Raw genomic sequence first — 17,690 nt, forward strand, 5'->3', positions numbered from 1 at the left:
TTGCATGTGTGGCGATTATGTGATAATCACAGGAAGTGTGGAAATGGCAGAATCCTAACACTGAGTACATTACACACTGTTAGGACTCAGCATATTAGAATCTTTGTGAAATTTTATCCATTTTCCTGACAACCTATAAAACACATACTGTAGTATCATCAGGAACACATAATTTTCCATATCATTATCAGGGGTCTATATGTGCTAGACAAAGAATATTGGAGCCCAGATAAAACTCCTGAAGATGTGCTCAACGTTAAGTCTACTTTTGTTGGATAAAATCTTTTCGATCTTGTACAACAAGGGGAGCCTAACGCATGATTATTATTTCATAGCCCGTTGATATGTGATTTGTATATCCTGTATGTATTTTATTTTGTATCAATCTTCTGATGACAACTTTAGATATGTTGTATTTTCTTATCTTTTCATACTTTATCTGTTTTTGCACATTTTGTCATATAAGTGAAGTTTTAATATTTCACTTTTGGGTGTGAACTTTTTTATTGTGACCACAGACTTCTGATTCTTCCAGAGTGTTGCGGGCTTGCTGTCAGGATTCTGTGGTATTGCCATGTGAATTGCATACTTGCAGTCACGTGCAGACTAGACGTGCTCATCATCTCTCAATAGAATTGTACTGAGAGAGGCCAAGCACATCTAGTTGGAATGTGGCAGGAAGTATGCAAATTGCATACTTGCAGTCACATGACTGCCGAGTACTCCTCTCAGTACTAGAGAATACTGACAGCAAACGCACCATACACTGTAAGATTCTGAATTCGCATGGATTGATGGAAGACTTTCATCCCAAGCCTGGATAAACCCTTTAATAACAGTCCATGACAATACTCACTGATCATTTTGTTTTGATCGATATGTGACATAGGCCGCTGTTCCAAAAGAGCCAAGTTCTGTATGGTTACTTCCACCCTATTCAACAAGTGTCCGACATTCTGTAATCTGTCTGTCTTACTGCCATAGCTGAATCCATTGATCAGATCATCCAAACCTTTCAAAAACTTCAAGAAGCACAGTGAGTAAATCATCACAGAAATCATTACTTCTCATGCTCGAAAAGATGTTACGTTGATTCAGTGTAAATTTTAGCTAAAACACAGATTACTTTTGGTGTTTAAAGAGGATGTGGCAAAATAAAATTTTTTTTTAAACTAAACACCTCCTCCATTTGCTGCAACTCCACTGACTCTGACTCTGGAACTGTTTTTCTTTTTATTCTGTGCCCCTCCGTTCTATAATTATGCCCCCTGGTAACAATTATGCCTATTTTCCCTTCATTCAGGTGGGCGTATACCACAAAACATCTCTGTGGGTGCGGCTGTGTTTTGATTGGCTAGCAGCGGAAGAGGAGATAAAGCAGCAGAGGAGATAAAGCAAACGCCCACAGAGAGGTTTTGCAGTATCCGCCTAATTGGTTAAAGGGAAAATTTGCATCATTATTATCAGGGGGCATAATTTGGGAATGGAGCGGTTGAGTAGAAAAAGAAAAACTTTTCCAGGATTAGTGGCGCAGCACCAATTGGAGGATAAATAAAAAAATAAAAACCATGTAAAAAATCAATTCAGTTAAAATGATCTGTTGATATTTCATTGACACTTATGAGAACATTGTATAAAATCTAAAAAGCGTCAGATAAAGGAAAAACATGAAAAGCACTATAAACAAGATTTTTTTTTCACACTTTTGATCCATTTTTTGTCCCTGATGTTTTGCCTGATGTCTTACCTCCTCCATTGACAGTCTTTGCTGACTAGGGACATCCTGACACAGTGGTGTAAAGTTATCAGTGAAATTCTTCAGTTTGCATTGGAACTGGACAGAGACATAGAGAAATTAATCCTAATTTTCATGATTCATTGCCAATTATTACACATTTTACACGAATTCTAGTATCTGCTCATACCCTCCTATTATTCTTTAGTGGACAAGCCATTAGACTGGATTTAGACACTTTTTATTGGATTTTTTTTTACAGCACTTCATCAAAGATTTTACTCCAGAACTCTGTAGCTTCGAAAAGTTGCAAAATTTGAGGCTGCGATCACATTTTGTGACTTTTATGTGGTCTCAGGTCATTTCTGATCAGCTCTGACAAATAGGGCAGAGCTCGGGTGGGGCGGAGACAGGCCAACTCCTACACGTCAATTTCATGACCAGCGGTGACGTTCCTTATGCTACAAATTTAACTCTAGTCCTCAACTGGACTCTGGTAAGGCGCACACATAGGCGCATACCGATTTACAGATATGCCACATTCATTTTGAGGTAAGCACCTCTTAGGCCGGTTTCACATTAGCGTTTTGAGGAGCTGCGGACGGCTGCGGACTTCCTCAGTGAAGCCCCGCCCTCGGCCGCACCTCCGCTGCTAGCTCCGCCTACTTCTACATGCGGTCTGCATGCGGCCTGTGTACCTATCTCTTACTTTAGGTACGCAGGTTGTGTGGCTGTATGCGGATGCTTCCTCATGCGTCATTTTGACGATGCGGCGACGCAGCTTGTAGCAATTTTTTTTTCTCCTCATCATCAAAACGATGCGTGCGGAAGCATCCGCTTACAGCGGCACGACCTGCGTACCTAATGTTAAAGATAGGTACGCAGGCCGTATGCAGAAGTAGGCGGAGCTAGCGGTGGAGGTGCGGCCGAGGGCGGGGCTTCACGGAGAAAGTCCGCAGCTCTCCGCAGCTCCTCAAAACGCTAGTGTGAAACTAGCCTTAATGAATCAAGAGTGTCTGACACTCCCCTCATTAAGACCAGCGTTAAAAACAACAATCTAGATCATTCGAGACAATAATGTTTTTTTTTCTTGAGCTCGGTGTGTGTTTTTCTTTTAAAATGCAACATGCCCTAGGTATCTTATATGGGGGTTTTCTCTAGAAATACTTCAATAGGTTTTCAAATAAACCTTAAAAATGCACATGTTAAAATACTGATAAATTTACTCCTTTCGCTGGAGCCAAATTTAGTGTAAAAGTGTTTTTAATTTTAGGTATTTGTTTTTAGTCCATATTTTTGAAAATGTAAAAACTTTTTTTTTTCAATAAATTAATTAGCGGAGTTAAACTGAGGGAGCTTTCTTTGCCACCCTATTGACTCATCCTTCAACGCAATAAGGTTCCAACAGGTTGTAAGTGGTATTCTTAGTCCTTACATTTATAACATTCTCAATAGATATGTTTAGTAGATGCAAATGTCACCAATGAGACCTTCATCTATCTTGAGAGTGGGGCCCCGTCTTGTGCTGTTGTCAGTGGTGAGGAGGTCGGAATTCCGATATGCAGGTGCTTCTCACAAAATTAGAATATCATCAAAATGGTAATTTATTTCAGTTCTTCAATACAAAAAGTGAAACTCATATGTTATATAGAGCCATTACAATCTGAGTGATCTATTCCAAGTGTTTATTTCTGTTAATGTTGATGATTATGGCTTACAGCCAATGAAAACCCAAAAGTCATTATCTCAGTAAAGTAGAATACTTTATAACACCAGCTTGAAAAATGATTTTAAAATCCGAAATGTTGGCCTCCTGAAATGTATGTTCAGTAAATGCCCTCAATACTTGGTCCTTTTGCATCAATTACTGCATCAATGCGGCGTGGCATGGAGGCGATCAGCCTGTGGCACTGCTGAGGGGTTATGGAAGCCCAGGTTGCTTTCATAGCAGCCTTCATCTCGTCTGCATTGTTGGATCTGGTGTCTCTCATCTTCCTCTTGACAATACCTCATAGATTTTCTATGGGGTTAAGGTCAGGCGAGTTTGCTGCCAATCAAGCACAGTGATACTGTTGTTTGGAAACCAGGTATTGGTACTTTTGGCAGTGAGGACAGGTGAGAAGTCCTGCTTGAAAGTGAAATTTCCATCTCTGAAAAGCTTGTCGGCAGAGGGAAGAATGAAGTGCTCTACAATTTCCTGGTAGACGGCTGCGCTGACTTTGGTCTTGATAAAACACAGTGGACCTACACCAGCAGATGACATGGCTCCCCAAACCATCACTGATTGTGGAAACTTCACACCAGACCTCCAGCAGTTTGGATTGTGGCCTCTCCACTCTTCCTCTAGACTCCGGGACCTTGATTTCTAAATGAAATGCAAAATTTACTTTCATCTGAAAACAACACCTTGGACCACTGACAACAGTCCAGTTCTTTTTCTCCTTGGCCCAGGTAAGATGCATCTAGTGTTGTCTATTGGCCATGAGTGGCCTGACACAAGGAATGTGGGAATGTGACACTTGTAATCCATGTCCTGGATACATCTGTGTGTCGTGGATCTTGAGGCAATGAATCCAGCAGCAGTCCACTCCTTGTGAATCTCCCCCAAATTTTTTAATGTCCTTTTCTTAACAATCTTTTCAAGGCTGCGGTTATCCCGGTTGCTTGTGCACCTTTTCCTACCTCACTTTTTCCTTCAGCTGAACTTTCCATTAATATGCTTGGATACAGCACTCTGTGTGGCTTACCCTCCTTGTGGAGTGTGTCAATGACTGCCTTCTGGACATCTGTCAGGTCAGAAGTCTTCCCCATGATTGTGAAGCCTACTGAAAGGGACCGTTTTAAATGCTTAGGAAGCCTTTACAGGTGTTTTTGTTAATTATTCTAACTTATTGAGATAATGACTTTTGGGTTTTCATTGTCTGTAAATGATGTTCATCAACATTAACAGAAATAAATACTTGAAATAGATCAGTCTATGGGTAATGACTCTATATAATATACGAGTTTCACTTTTTGTATTGAAGAACTGAAACAAATGAACTTTTTGATGCTATTCTAATTTTCTGAGAAGAACCTGTATGTATTATATGTATCATGACTCCTGATCTGTGGTATGTATGTATTATATTTATCCTGAGTTGTGCCATGGATATATACAGCTCTGGCAAAAATTAAGAGACCACCACATCAAAACCCTGTCATGGGCAGCCCAATCTCCAGACCTGAACCTACTGAAAACCTCTGGAATGTAATCAAGAGGATGATGGATAGTCACAAGCCATCAAACAAAGAAGAACTGCTTACATTTTGGGTCCGGGAGCTGTGTGAAAGACTGGTGGAAAACATGCCAAGACACATGAAAGCTGTGATTAAAAATCATGGTTATTCCACAAAATATTGATTTCTGAACTCTTCCTGAGTTAAAGCATTAGTATTGTTGTTTCTAAATAATTATGAACTTGTTTTCTTTGCATTATTTGAGGACTGAAAGCACTGGTTGTTTGTAATTTGACCATTTCTCCTTTTCAGAAAATGAATACAAAATTTATTGCTTGGAAATTCTGAGCCATGTTGTCAGAAGTTTATAGAATAAATGAATAAATTACTGTTCAAAAATATACCTATAAAGAGAAAAATCAGACAAAATGAAAATTTTGCAGTGGTCTCTTAATTTTTGCCAGAGCTGTATTTGTGTTATATTATCTGATTTCACCTTTATAGAATCCAGAAGAAATTGCATAAAAGTCCTTTAAGAAACGCTGGTTATAGGATCTGTATACTCTTTGCTATAAGCATGCCCTTAATTTTGTTCTTTAGGTGACACAGAAATATTTGATTCATGTACAATTATCTAGTTAATATATGGATGTTTCCTAGTCTGGTAAACTCTCACACATCTCTAGTACAGATATATAGATATGTCTTACCGATTCATCTACACAGTTCTCTTTGCTTGTATTGTATATGCACTTCACTGTGAAGAAAAGAATATGTCAAAGTAATGAATGGAAATATGGGAATATAATATATATGTAGAGACACAGACTCTGATTCCAGCAATGTGTCACTTACTGGGTTGCTATGAGAAGTTTTGATAAAAGCACTGTTTTATCAGCAGGAGATTATCACTAGAGGACTAATAAAGTGGTCTCCATATTCATGAGCTCTGTATAACGCCGCCTCCAACACTAATTGGCAGATTTCTGCCTATGCACAGTGTACACAAAAAGCAGCCAATCAGTGGTGTGGTCGGAGTTATACAGAGCTCAGAATTCAGAGAAGTAGTAGATCTTCAGCAGAGAAAACAGTGATTTTATAAAAACTGTAGCAAGTAGCCCAGTAAATGGCACAATACTGAACTCAAGGGCTTTGACCCCACATCATGCTGCTCTCAGATGAGGTAGTAAAATCCTGGTGACAGATTCCCTTTAACGATCACCCTTAAACCGCTGCAAGGGGCAATAATGGAAAAACAGTGGGGTTGTAACCATGGACAGCTATTAGAGCGCCAAGGAGCAGAATGAGCTATAAACCATATTGGAAAGTCCTACACTTCCCACTGGTGCACTGTCTGGTGGCAGCATTTACGTTAGACTAAAACTGGCTATGGGATGGATGATTAATGCTTGAACATGGAGACCTCCATTGATCACTGGTATGGAATTACAAGCTTTGGAGTATAAATGGAGTGCCAGTCAAGTAGGTACGCTGCTGTTTTATTCAAAGCCTAAAGGTACCGTTACACTTAACGATTTACCAACGATCACGACCAGCGATACGACCTGGCCGTGATCGTTGGTAAGTCGTTGTGTGGTCGCTGGGGAGCTGTTAGACAGCTCTCCAGCGACCAACGATGCCGAAGTCCCCAGGTAACCAGGGTAAACATCGGGTTACTAAGCGCAGGGCCGCGCTTAGTAACCCGATGTTTACCCTGGTTACCATTGTAAAAGTAAAAAAAAAAACACTACATACTTACATTCCTGTCGCGTCCCCGGCGTCAGCTTCCCTGCACTGTGTAAGCGCTGGCCGGAAAGCAGAGCGGTGATGTCACCGCTGTGCTCTGCTTTACGGCCGGCTGGCGCTGACACTGGGGGACGCAGGGAAGCTGACTCTGAAGGAGACGACAGGAATGTAAGTATGTAGTGTTTTTTTTTTTACTTTTACAATGGTAACCAGGGTAAACATCGGGTTACTAAGCGCGGCCCTGCGCTTAGTAACCCAATGTTTACCCTGGTTACCAGTGAAGATATCGCTGAATCGGCGTCACACACGCCGATCCAGCGATGACGGCGGGGTGATCAAGCGACGAAATAAAGTCCTGATCATTCCCCAGCGACCAACGATCTCCCAGCAGAGGCCTGATCATTGGTCGCTGTCACGCATAACGATTTCATTAACGATATCGTTGCTACGTCACAAAAAGCAACGATATCGTTATGTATGACGGTACCTTAAGAGAATGATGGAGACAACCAAGTAGAGTGTGCACACAATACAGAATATAGGTGGCAGAGAAGCTCCATCTGTCACTGACCACTGGGTTCTGATGGTTTCGTATGTTCTACATTCATCATCTGAGCACGGACTGTGATGTTTGGATCGGCCACAGCTCTCCTGACCCAAACTCAACAGTCTTATAGGCTGTGACTTACCCTCCTTGTGGAATGTGTCAATGACTGCCTTCTGGACATCTGTCAAGTCAGCAGTCTTCCCCATGATTGTGGAGCCTACTGAAACAGACTAAGAGGCCTTTGCAGGAAGACTTTGCAGATGTTTTTGGTTAATTATTCTGATTTACTGAGATAATGACTTTTGAGGCTGTTGAGTTATGGTCAGGAGAATCGCGACCGGCCCAGACATCCGCAGCTCTCATTTCTTCTTGATTACTGATACGTCTGAAGTCGAGGACAATGACGCCAGCACTGATTGGGCGCAGGGCTCCCGTGACATAACAACCTCACGTGAGCTCAGGAATGCGAGTGCCGATACCGCTGGAACGGCATAGGTGGTGAGTATAAGCTTTTTTATGTTAATGGGGCCAAACATGGGGAATGAGAAGAGGTTGTCCAAGTACTGGACAACCCCTTAAAGGTACTGATGTTCCATCAAGATAGATCTGTTAACTAAAAGCAATTAGGGCAGCACGGTGGCGCAGTGGATAGCACAGCAGCGCTGGAGTCCTGGGATCAAACCCCACCAAGGACAACATCTGCAAAGAGTTTGTATGTTATCTCCTTGTTTGCATGGGTTTCCTCCGGGTTCTCCGGTTTCCTCCCACATTCCAAAGACATACTGATTGGGAATTTAGATTGTGAGCCCCAATGGGGACGGCGATGATAATGTGTGCAACCTGTAAAGCGCTACGGAATATGTTAGCGCTATATAAAGATTATTTATTTATTATTAGTTGTAATACAAATGGCAGACAGAGAGAGAAGAAGACAAATAGGATGTGCTCACCTACACAAATGTTGGAAACATTTGTGAATCCATTATCACACGTACAGTTATATGAGCCGTGTGTGTTGTGGCAGATAAAGTTAGACCCACAGATTCCTGGGGAATTCCTGCATTCATTTATATCTGTGGATGATGATAACATACTCTTGGTAAAAAAGCAAAAAAAAACTTGTGGAACCAAACAAATGATGGTGGAAATAATGGATATGTTGCAGGCAGTATATGAGGAGAAAGCATGGCAAGGGCTTGTCTTCTTTTGTACACAATATATGAGAAATGGAAAGGGGTGCTGTAGACTGTAGACTGTAGATGGACTGTAGATGCAAACCAGGGATTGTAGTTATATGTGGCAGCTCCCAGCAGTAAGCTGGGAGCATTAGTACTCTCTTGTGCTGTTCAATTGGCCAAGGCTGAAGCTGGTACTCAAGCTGGACAACACATTCACCCATACTGTCAGACTGCAGAGTACCCGTCCACAGGTTCCAGCCTTGATCAGTCAAACTTTTTTTAGACATTTTTTTGGGAAAATACCAAAAATGCTTCTGTTTTATCATTAATTTATTTTTAAAGGGCAAATTTGTATTTATTTATTTTTTAATATATTTTTTGTTTTATTTTCCAATTTTTATCCTTTTTTTTTAATTCAGTGGTATCCATTTAATCCTTTTTAAATTTTTAATGCAGTGGTATTTATGGTGCTTTTTAAGTTTTGCTCTGTGGTCCAAATATTACTCATGCCACTATTTCATTCTTTGGTTGTTATGAGCCAGGATTAGGCCCAACACCATGAACACTATGGAAATGGTGGAAATGGCAACTTAGAAAGTTTTCAGGGCTATGTGAATGTTGATATCCTTTTACAGCCATTGACATAGGTCAAATGTAAGGAGCGTGGACTGGACTGTCGTGTTCCTATCCCTGTAGATTCCAGTCGCGTTTGTGTGAATAATGTCCTGCAACTTTGTATATATATTGTGTCATGTGAAGTATGTTGTAATGTGGTGTAATATGGCTATGCCTAGTGTTCAGTGTAGGATAAGACTTAGTTCAGAGCTTAGAACATAACATAGGTGCGATAAAATAGGTGACTATAGTTAGACAGCTACATTAGGTTACAGATAAATAATGTTCGGGACTAGCCCATAGTGGGAGGCGCTTAGTGTTAGGGCAAGTGATTGCTTTCTGTTAATAATTAGTTGGAGTTTAGAGTGTAAAGTGAGCAGTGCTGCCAAGAGGTGATCCATCGGAAGAGGAAACTGAGGTGTGGGATAGCAAGATCCTAAGTTATTGACAACACAGAGTGGCCTTTCGGAACAGGGTCCTTAATATGACAATGTGTTACTAGAAACCCTGAGCTTGCAAAACACCAAAGGTAATGGTACTAAGCAGGACTGAGTTTGTGTGGTTAGTGGGGGTCCTGAATGGTAGATTTAGGGCACCAGTAGTGGAATAAATAGGACACGGAGCCGCTGAGCAAGTGGAGACACTTGCTGATCAGGACTGTGGCAACAAGTTGGGCTGTGACGAAGTAATGTGCAACAGTGTGCATCACCGGCCCCGGAGTAGACTACAGAGGAAGTATACTGTGTGTATGAAAATGCTTCTTACTGTATAGGAAACGTCCGTAAGACTTGTACCTGCTATCCCTGGTACATAACCATTACCAAGTTACTGTTCAGTAAAGACTGTGTTTTAGAACGAGAGTCTCCTTTATTGAACTGTGATAGCAATGGTCCTGGCCAGCAAACACCACCGGCTACAGGTGGCCTGAACAGGGAGTAAGGCCCACCCAGCACCAACACACACCCAGCTAGGACCCTCTCTTTCATGGAGCGCGCCGGGGTGTAGAAGTAAAAGGCCAGTGCCTCGCACAAGGCTGCTGCCCCACACAACCACAAAAAAAAAATCTGTCATTGGGTTTACTTCAGTAGAGCCATTACATGTACAAATCACAAAGAGCTTGAAAATTTAGATGGGACAATCCCATGACCTGAGCTAAAAAAGGGGAGTGTCTTTACAAACCTCGCCCAAAAGTACATGGCCTGTGGCTGTTTATGGGGCCTAAATTTTGGACTGCAAAACCTTGGTAAGTATGGTGTCCGGTCACAAATGTGAGTGTAGTGATGGATACAACAAGTAGGCCATACTCACTGACATAGCTTTTCTTTTCTTTTACCTGTACACTTGTTGAGTTTTTTTTCTTCGGAAGGACAGAATTCGGTTACATTTTCTCGCTGAAAGCCTTTTTTACATTCACAGTAATAACCACTTTGGATGTTTTTACACTCAGCGTAGGCATCACACTGGTGTATGCCATCTCTGCACTCATTTACTTCTGTAATGCAAAAAAACCCCATAAAGTAATGAAGACAAACCAGTGTGAGGGTTATTAGCCGGACCCAGTATACAGTATACAGTGGGGCAAAAAAGTATTTAGTCAGTCAGCAATAGTGCAAGTTCCACCACTTAAAAAGATGAGAGGCGTCTGTAATTTACATCATAGGTAGACCTCAACTATGGGAGACAAGCTGAGAAAAAAAAATCCAGAAAATCACATTGTCTGTTTTTTAACATTTTATTTGCATATTATGGTGGAAAATAAGTATTTGGTCAGAAACAAACAATCAAGATTTCTGGCTCTCACAGACCTGTAACTTCTTCTTCAAGAGTCTCCTCTTTCCTCCACTCATTACCTGTAGTGATGGCACCTGTTTAAACTTGTTATCAGTATAAAAAGACACCTGTGCACACCCTCAAACAGTCTGACTCCAAACTCCACTATGGTGAAGACCAAAGAGCTGTCAAAGGACACCAGAAACAAAATTGTAGCCCTGCACCAGGCTGGGAAGACTGAATCTGCAATAGCCAACCAGCTTGGAGTGAAGAAATCAACAGTGGGAGCAATAATTAGAAAATAGAAGACATACAAGACCACTGATAATCTCCCTCGATCTGGGGCTCCACGCAAAATCCCACCCCGTGGGGTCAGAATGATCACAAGAACGGTGAGCAAAAATCCCAGAACCACGCGGGGGGACCTAGTGAATGAACTGCAGAGAGCTGGGACCAATGTAACAAGGCCTACCATAAGTAACACACTACGCCACAATGGACTCAGATCATGCAGTGCCAGACGTGTCCCACTGCTTTAGCCAGTACATGTCCGGGCCCGTCTGAAGTTTGCTAGAGAGCATTTGGATGATCCAGAGGAGTTTTGGGAGAATGTCCTATGGTCTGATGAAACCAAACTGGAACTGTTTGGTAGAAACACAACTTGTCGTGTTTGGAGGAAAAAGAATACTGAGTTGCATCCATCAAACACCATACCTACTGTAAAGCATGGTGGTGGAAACATCATGCTTTGGGGCTGTTTCTCTGCAAAGGGGCCAGGACGACTGATCAGGGTACATGAAAGAATGAATGGGGCCATGTATCGTGAGATTTTGAGTGCAAACCTCCTTCCATCAGCAAGGGCATTGAAGATGAAACGTGGCTGGGTCTTTCAACATGACAATGATCCAAAGCACACCGCCAGGGCAACGAAGGAGTGGCTTCGTAAGAAGCATTTCAAGGTCCTGGAGTGGCCTAGCCAGTCTCCAGATCTCAACCCTATAGAAAACCTTTGGAGGGAGTTGAAAGTCCGTGTTGCCAAGCGAAAAGCCAAAAACATCACTGCTCTAGAGGAGATCTGCATGGAGGAATGGGCCAACATACCAACAACAGTGTGTGGCAACCTTGTGAAGACTTACAGAAAACGTTTGACCTCTGTCATTGCCAACAAAGGATATATTACAAAGTATTGAGATGAAATTTTGTTTCTGACCAAATACTTATTTTCCACCATAATATGCAAATAAAATGTTAAAAAAACAGACAATGTGATTTTCTGGATTTTTTTTTCTCAGTTTGTCTCCCATAGTTGAGGTCTACCTATGATGTAAATTACAGACGCCTCTCATCTTTTTAAGTGGTGGAACTTGCACTATTGCTGACTGACTAAATACTTTTTTGCCCCACTGTATATAAAATATATACTGTATCCATTATATTAAAATATATATATTATCTGTACTATCACAAGACGTGAAGCAGAAGACTGTAAAGGTGAGTGCGCAATATTAGACTTAAGATCTACATGAAATCTGCCCTGGTTGTATATCAAGGTGTGGGTGGCATAGCAGGATAACCGGTAGCAGCAATAAGGGGTGGGAAATGGCCAACAGGAGTAGAAGTACAGGCTAATTGTGACACAGGGACATAGTATGGGATTCAGTCCATACATCACTCAATATGACGACTTTCCTTTTACTACTATGCAGTCAAAACACTGGCCATTATTAGGAATAGGGGAAAAAGCCCAACAGTAGGAATCCCCCATAATCAGAATATTCATTTCTCTTAAGTATCGGCACACATGACCGCCGGCCCCAGCAGGAAGCCGCTGGCTGACAGTGCGAGCTACTGAAGAGGAATGGATACTCACCGTTCTCTGCCATGAATGGTCCCGGTGAGTATTCTGGCAGTAGTGCTCTGCTTGCGAGCAGCACGTGATGTCCCTGCCGTGCACTGCTTACAAGCATTAAGCAGCTGCTGGCACCTGAGCAGGACGCTGCGACTGCGAGGGAGCGCCGTGTAGGTGAGTGTAATGTTTTTTTTTTAACCTTTCCTGATGGGGCCATGGATACCAGGAAAGGGATGGTGCCAATTATAAAAGAAAAAGCATGGGACCAATAATACCAGGAACAGAATGGGGCCATTTATACCAGGATGCCAGAAAAATGAATATGCGTTGCCCTGCAGTGCATATTCATTACTCTTTAGCAGCGGGCACAGGAGTTAGCCGGACTTGCTGGCTCCAGCCTCCTGTGACCCAATGCTCCGCTGAAACGGTGCCCCCACCTCCCCACCACAGCCAGACCCCATATATCCGGACTATAAGATGCACCTGCATTTTCCTCCACATTTTGGGAGGAAAAAAGTGCGTCTTATAATCCGAAAAATACGGTATGCCTGTATACTTATTTTTTGTGGTGGCCCACTGTATAGAAAAGAGAGCACACATCACTTACCTACACAGTCCCCATCATTTTCTTTCTTATACCCTGGTATACATGGAAATGACTTGTCATAGAGCTGGCCTTCTGGGCAGGTATGGTTATTACAGTTGGTTGTATCTAAACGATAATAAAAGACGTCAGTTCAGTTTTTATGGAAAATATCTGCATTTTAACTCTTTGTGGCTATGTTAAAGGGGATGTCCAGTCTTCTGATAAAACTTCTGAAGCCTTACAGTGTGCGGTGTGAGGATTCTTTGGAATTGCTGGAGAACGCGGGCAGCAGGAGCGTACATAGAAATCATGGTGCCCCATAGCAGAAGTTCTAATTGGCTACTCACCCCCCTCCCCCCCAAAAAAAAATATTCGGTGGTGTCACAGAAGAGCATATCTCACAATTTTGCAGCCTTTACAAAGTAATTTTCCTCCTACTGGAACCCTAGATTATCCTTTCATTGCACTCAGTATGAAAACAAAAGTGCCCCGCAAACACTGTAAAATACCCCCACAATGAATTCCTGCACAGTACCCTCCACATGCACAGTATGATGACCCTACTGCACCTCACTGCTCAACTCCCCCAGGACAGTATGGTGATCCCAACACATTAAAATCCCCAAACTGTGACTCACACACAGTTCCCCATGCAATAAAATGGGCTTACATAAAGTATGATGGCCCCACACCTCACCACACTGTATAATGGCCCCCACACAGCCCTCCACATAGTATAATGGACCCCTCACAAACCTTCTCACTGTATATTTGCACACAATATAAAGGCTCACACATAGCCTTCTAAATATTATAATAGCTCCCACATAGTCCTCCATATAGTATAATGCACCCCATAGTCCTTCATATAGTATAATGCACTCCCCATAGTCCATATAGTATACTGCACTCCCCATAGTCCTATATATAGTATACTGCACTCTTCAAAGTCCTTCATATAGTATACTGCACTTACCATAGTCCTCCATATACAGTATTATAATAGCTCCACCATAGTCCTCCATATGGTATAATGCACCCCATTGTCCTCCATATAGTATAATGCACTCCCCATAGTCCTTTATCTATATATATATAATTGTCTAAAGGGCACTTCCATCTGTTTGTCTGTCTGTCTGTCACGGAAGTCCCGCGTCGCTGATTCCCTTCCAGTCAGCGCTTACACAGGGTTAATGGCAGCATTAACGGATTGCGCTATGCCGCGGTGTAACGCACTCCGTTAACGCTGCTATTAACCCTGTGTGACCAACTTTTTACTATTGATGCTGCCTATGCAGCATCAATAGTGAAAAAAATCTAATGTTAAAAATAATAAAAAAACAAAAAACCTGCAATTCTCACCTTCCGTCGTCTACCGATGCATGCACGGCTGCCGCTAGCTTCGGTTCCCAGAAATGCATGAAATTACCCAGAAGACTTAGCGGTCTCGCGAGACGCCGGAGGGTGAGTATATGACTATTTATTATTTTAATTATTTTTTTTAACAGGGATATGGTGCCCACACTGTTATATACTACGTGGGCTGTGTTATATACTGCGTGGCTGCTATATACTATGTGGGCAGTGTTATATACTGCGTGGGCTGTGTTATACACTGTGTGGGCTGTGCTATATATTATGTGGGCTGTGTTATATACTGTGTAGCTGCTATATACTACGTGGGCAGTGTTATATACTATGTGGGCAGTGTTATATACTGTGTATGCTGTGTTATATACTACGTGGGCTGTGTTATATACTGCATGGGCTGTGTTATATACTGCGTGGCCTGTGTTATACTGCATGGCCTGTGTTATCTACTGCGTGGGCTGTGTTATATACTGCATGGCTGTGTTATATACTGAGTGGGCTGTGCTATATATTATGTGGGCTGTGTTATATACTGTGTGGCTGCTATATACTACATGGGCAGTGTTATATACTGCGTGGGCTGTGCTATATTTTACGTGGGCAGTGTTATATTCTACGTGGGCAGTGTTATATACTGCGATCGCTGTGTTATATATTGCATTGGCTGTGCTATATACTGCGTGGCCACTGTTACATATTGCATGGCCTGTGTCATATACTGCGTGGGCTGTGCTATATACTGCGAGGGCTGTGTTATATACTGCGTGGCTGTGTTATATATTGGTGGCCTGTGTTATATACTGTGTGGGCTGTGCTATATATTAAGTGGGCTGTGTTATATTGTGCGTTTGCTGTGTTATATACTGTGTGGGCTGTGTTATATACTGTGTGTGCTGTGTTATATACTGCGTGGGCTGTGTTATATATTACCTGGGCTGTGTTATATACTGCATGGCTGCTATATACTATGTGGGCAGTGTTATATACTACGAGGGCAGTGTTATATACTACGTGGGCAGTGTTATATACTGCGTGGGCTGTGTTATATACTGTGAGGGCTGTGCTATATACTGCATGACCTGTGTTATATACTGCGTGGACTGTGTTATATACTGCATGGGCTGTGTTATATACTGCATGGGCTGTGTTATATACTGCGTGGCTGTGTTATATACTGCGTGGGCTGTGCTATATATTACGTGGGCTGTCTTATATACTGCATGGCTGCTATATACTACGTGGGCAGTGTTATATACTGAGACTTGTTTGGGATAAAGAACACAAGGAATGGACATTAGACCAGTGGAAATCTGTGCTTTGGTTTGATGAGTCCAAATTTGAGATCTTTGGTTCCAACCACCGTGTCTTTGTGTGATGCAGAAAAGGTGAACGGATGGACTCTATATGCCTGGTTCCCACCGTGAAGCACGGAGGAGGTGTGATGGTGTGGGGGTGCTTTGCTGGTGACACTGTTGGGGATTTATTCAAATTTGAAGACATACTGAACCAGCATGGCTACCACAGCATCTTGCAGCGGCATGCTATTCCATCTGGATTGCGTTTAGTTGGACCATCATTTATTTTTCAACAGGACAATGACCCCAAACACACCTCCAGACTATGTAAGGGCTATTTGACCAAGAAGGAGAGTGATAGGGTGCTACGCCAGATGACCTGGCCTCCACAGTCACCAGACCTGAACCCAATCGAGATGGTTTGGGGTGAGCTGGACCGCAGAATGAAGGCAAAAGGGGCAACAAGTGCTAAGCATCTCTGGGAGCTCCTTCAAGATTGTTGGAAGACCATTCCCGGTGACTACCTCTTGACGCTCATCAAGAGAATGCCAAGAGTGTGCAAAGCAGTCATCAAAGCAAAAGGTGGCTACTTTGAAGAACCTAGAATATAAGACATAATTTCAGTTGTTTCACACTTTTTTTGTTAAGTATATAATTCCACATGTGTTAATTTATAGTTTTGATGCCTTCAGTGTGAATGTACAATTTTCATAGTCATGAAAATACAGAAAAATCTTTAAATGAGAAGATGTGTCCAAACTTTTGGTCTGTACTGTACATACATACATATTCTAGAATACCTGAAGCATTAGAATCGGGCCACCATCTAGTATAGTATAATGCACTCCTCAAAGTCCTCTATATAGTATAATGCACTTCCCATAGTCCTCCATATAGTATACTGTACTCCCTATAGTCCTTCATATTGTAAACTGGACTCACCATAGTCTTCCATATAGTATAATGCACCCCATAGTCCTTCATATAGTATACTGCACTTCCCATAGTCCTCCATATATTATAATAGCTCCAACATAGTCCTCCATATGGTATAATGCATCCCATAGTCATCCATGTAATATAATGCACTCCCCATAGTCCTCTATATAGTATATTACACTCCTCAAAGTCCTTTATATAGTATACTGAACTTCCCATAGTCCTCCATATAGTATATTGTACTCCCCATAGTCCTTTATATTGTATACTGCACTCACCATAGTCCTCCATATAGTATAATGAACCCCTTAGTCTTCCATATGGTATAATGCACGCCCCATAGTCCTCCATATAGTATAATGCACTCCCCATAGTCCCCATAGTCCTCCATAAATCTCCGTCCCAGTCTCAGGTCTTTTTCAGACTCAAACAGATTTTCTTCAAAAATGTTCCTGTATTTGGCTCCATCCACCTTCCCATCAATTTTAACCATCTTCCCTGTCCATGCTGAAGAAAAGCAGGCTCAAACCATGATGCCTACACCACCATGTTTGACAGTGGGGGTGATGTGTTCAGGGTGAAGAGCTGTGTTGCCTTTCCTCCAAACATATCGTTTGGCATTGATGCCAAAAAATTCAATTTTGGTTTCATCTGACCAGAGCACCTTCTTCCACATGTTTGGTGTGTCTCCCAGGTGGCTTGTTGCAAACTTTAAACAACACTTTTCATGGATATATTTGAGAAATGGCTTTCTTCTTGCCACTCTTCCATAAAGGCCAGATTTGTGCAGTGTACGACTGATTGTTGTCCTATGGACAGACTGTCTCACCTCAGCTGTAG

General features: G+C 42.1%; 1 protein-coding gene across 3 annotated transcripts in view; it reads right to left on the reverse strand.

Moving 5' to 3' along the window:
• LOC138677008 (adhesion G protein-coupled receptor E5-like) overlaps positions 1-17,690 on the reverse strand; it is a 155,297-nt gene that overhangs the window by 50,616 nt on the left and 86,991 nt on the right. For all 3 annotated transcript variants that reach the window (XM_069766785.1, XM_069766784.1, XM_069766783.1), the window contains 6 exons: positions 13,267-13,371; positions 10,374-10,532; positions 8,198-8,320; positions 5,665-5,711; positions 1,748-1,834; positions 857-1,022 (listed from right to left, as the gene is read on the reverse strand). In XM_069766785.1, the coding sequence (XP_069622886.1) occupies positions 857-1,022; positions 1,748-1,834; positions 5,665-5,711; positions 8,198-8,320; positions 10,374-10,532; positions 13,267-13,371 (687 nt within the window). The remainder of the gene's footprint in view (positions 1-856; positions 1,023-1,747; positions 1,835-5,664; positions 5,712-8,197; positions 8,321-10,373; positions 10,533-13,266; positions 13,372-17,690) is intronic.

Source organism: Ranitomeya imitator, chromosome 4 (genome assembly GCF_032444005.1).
Source record: "Ranitomeya imitator isolate aRanImi1 chromosome 4, aRanImi1.pri, whole genome shotgun sequence".
NCBI lineage: Eukaryota > Metazoa > Chordata > Amphibia > Anura > Dendrobatidae > Ranitomeya > Ranitomeya imitator.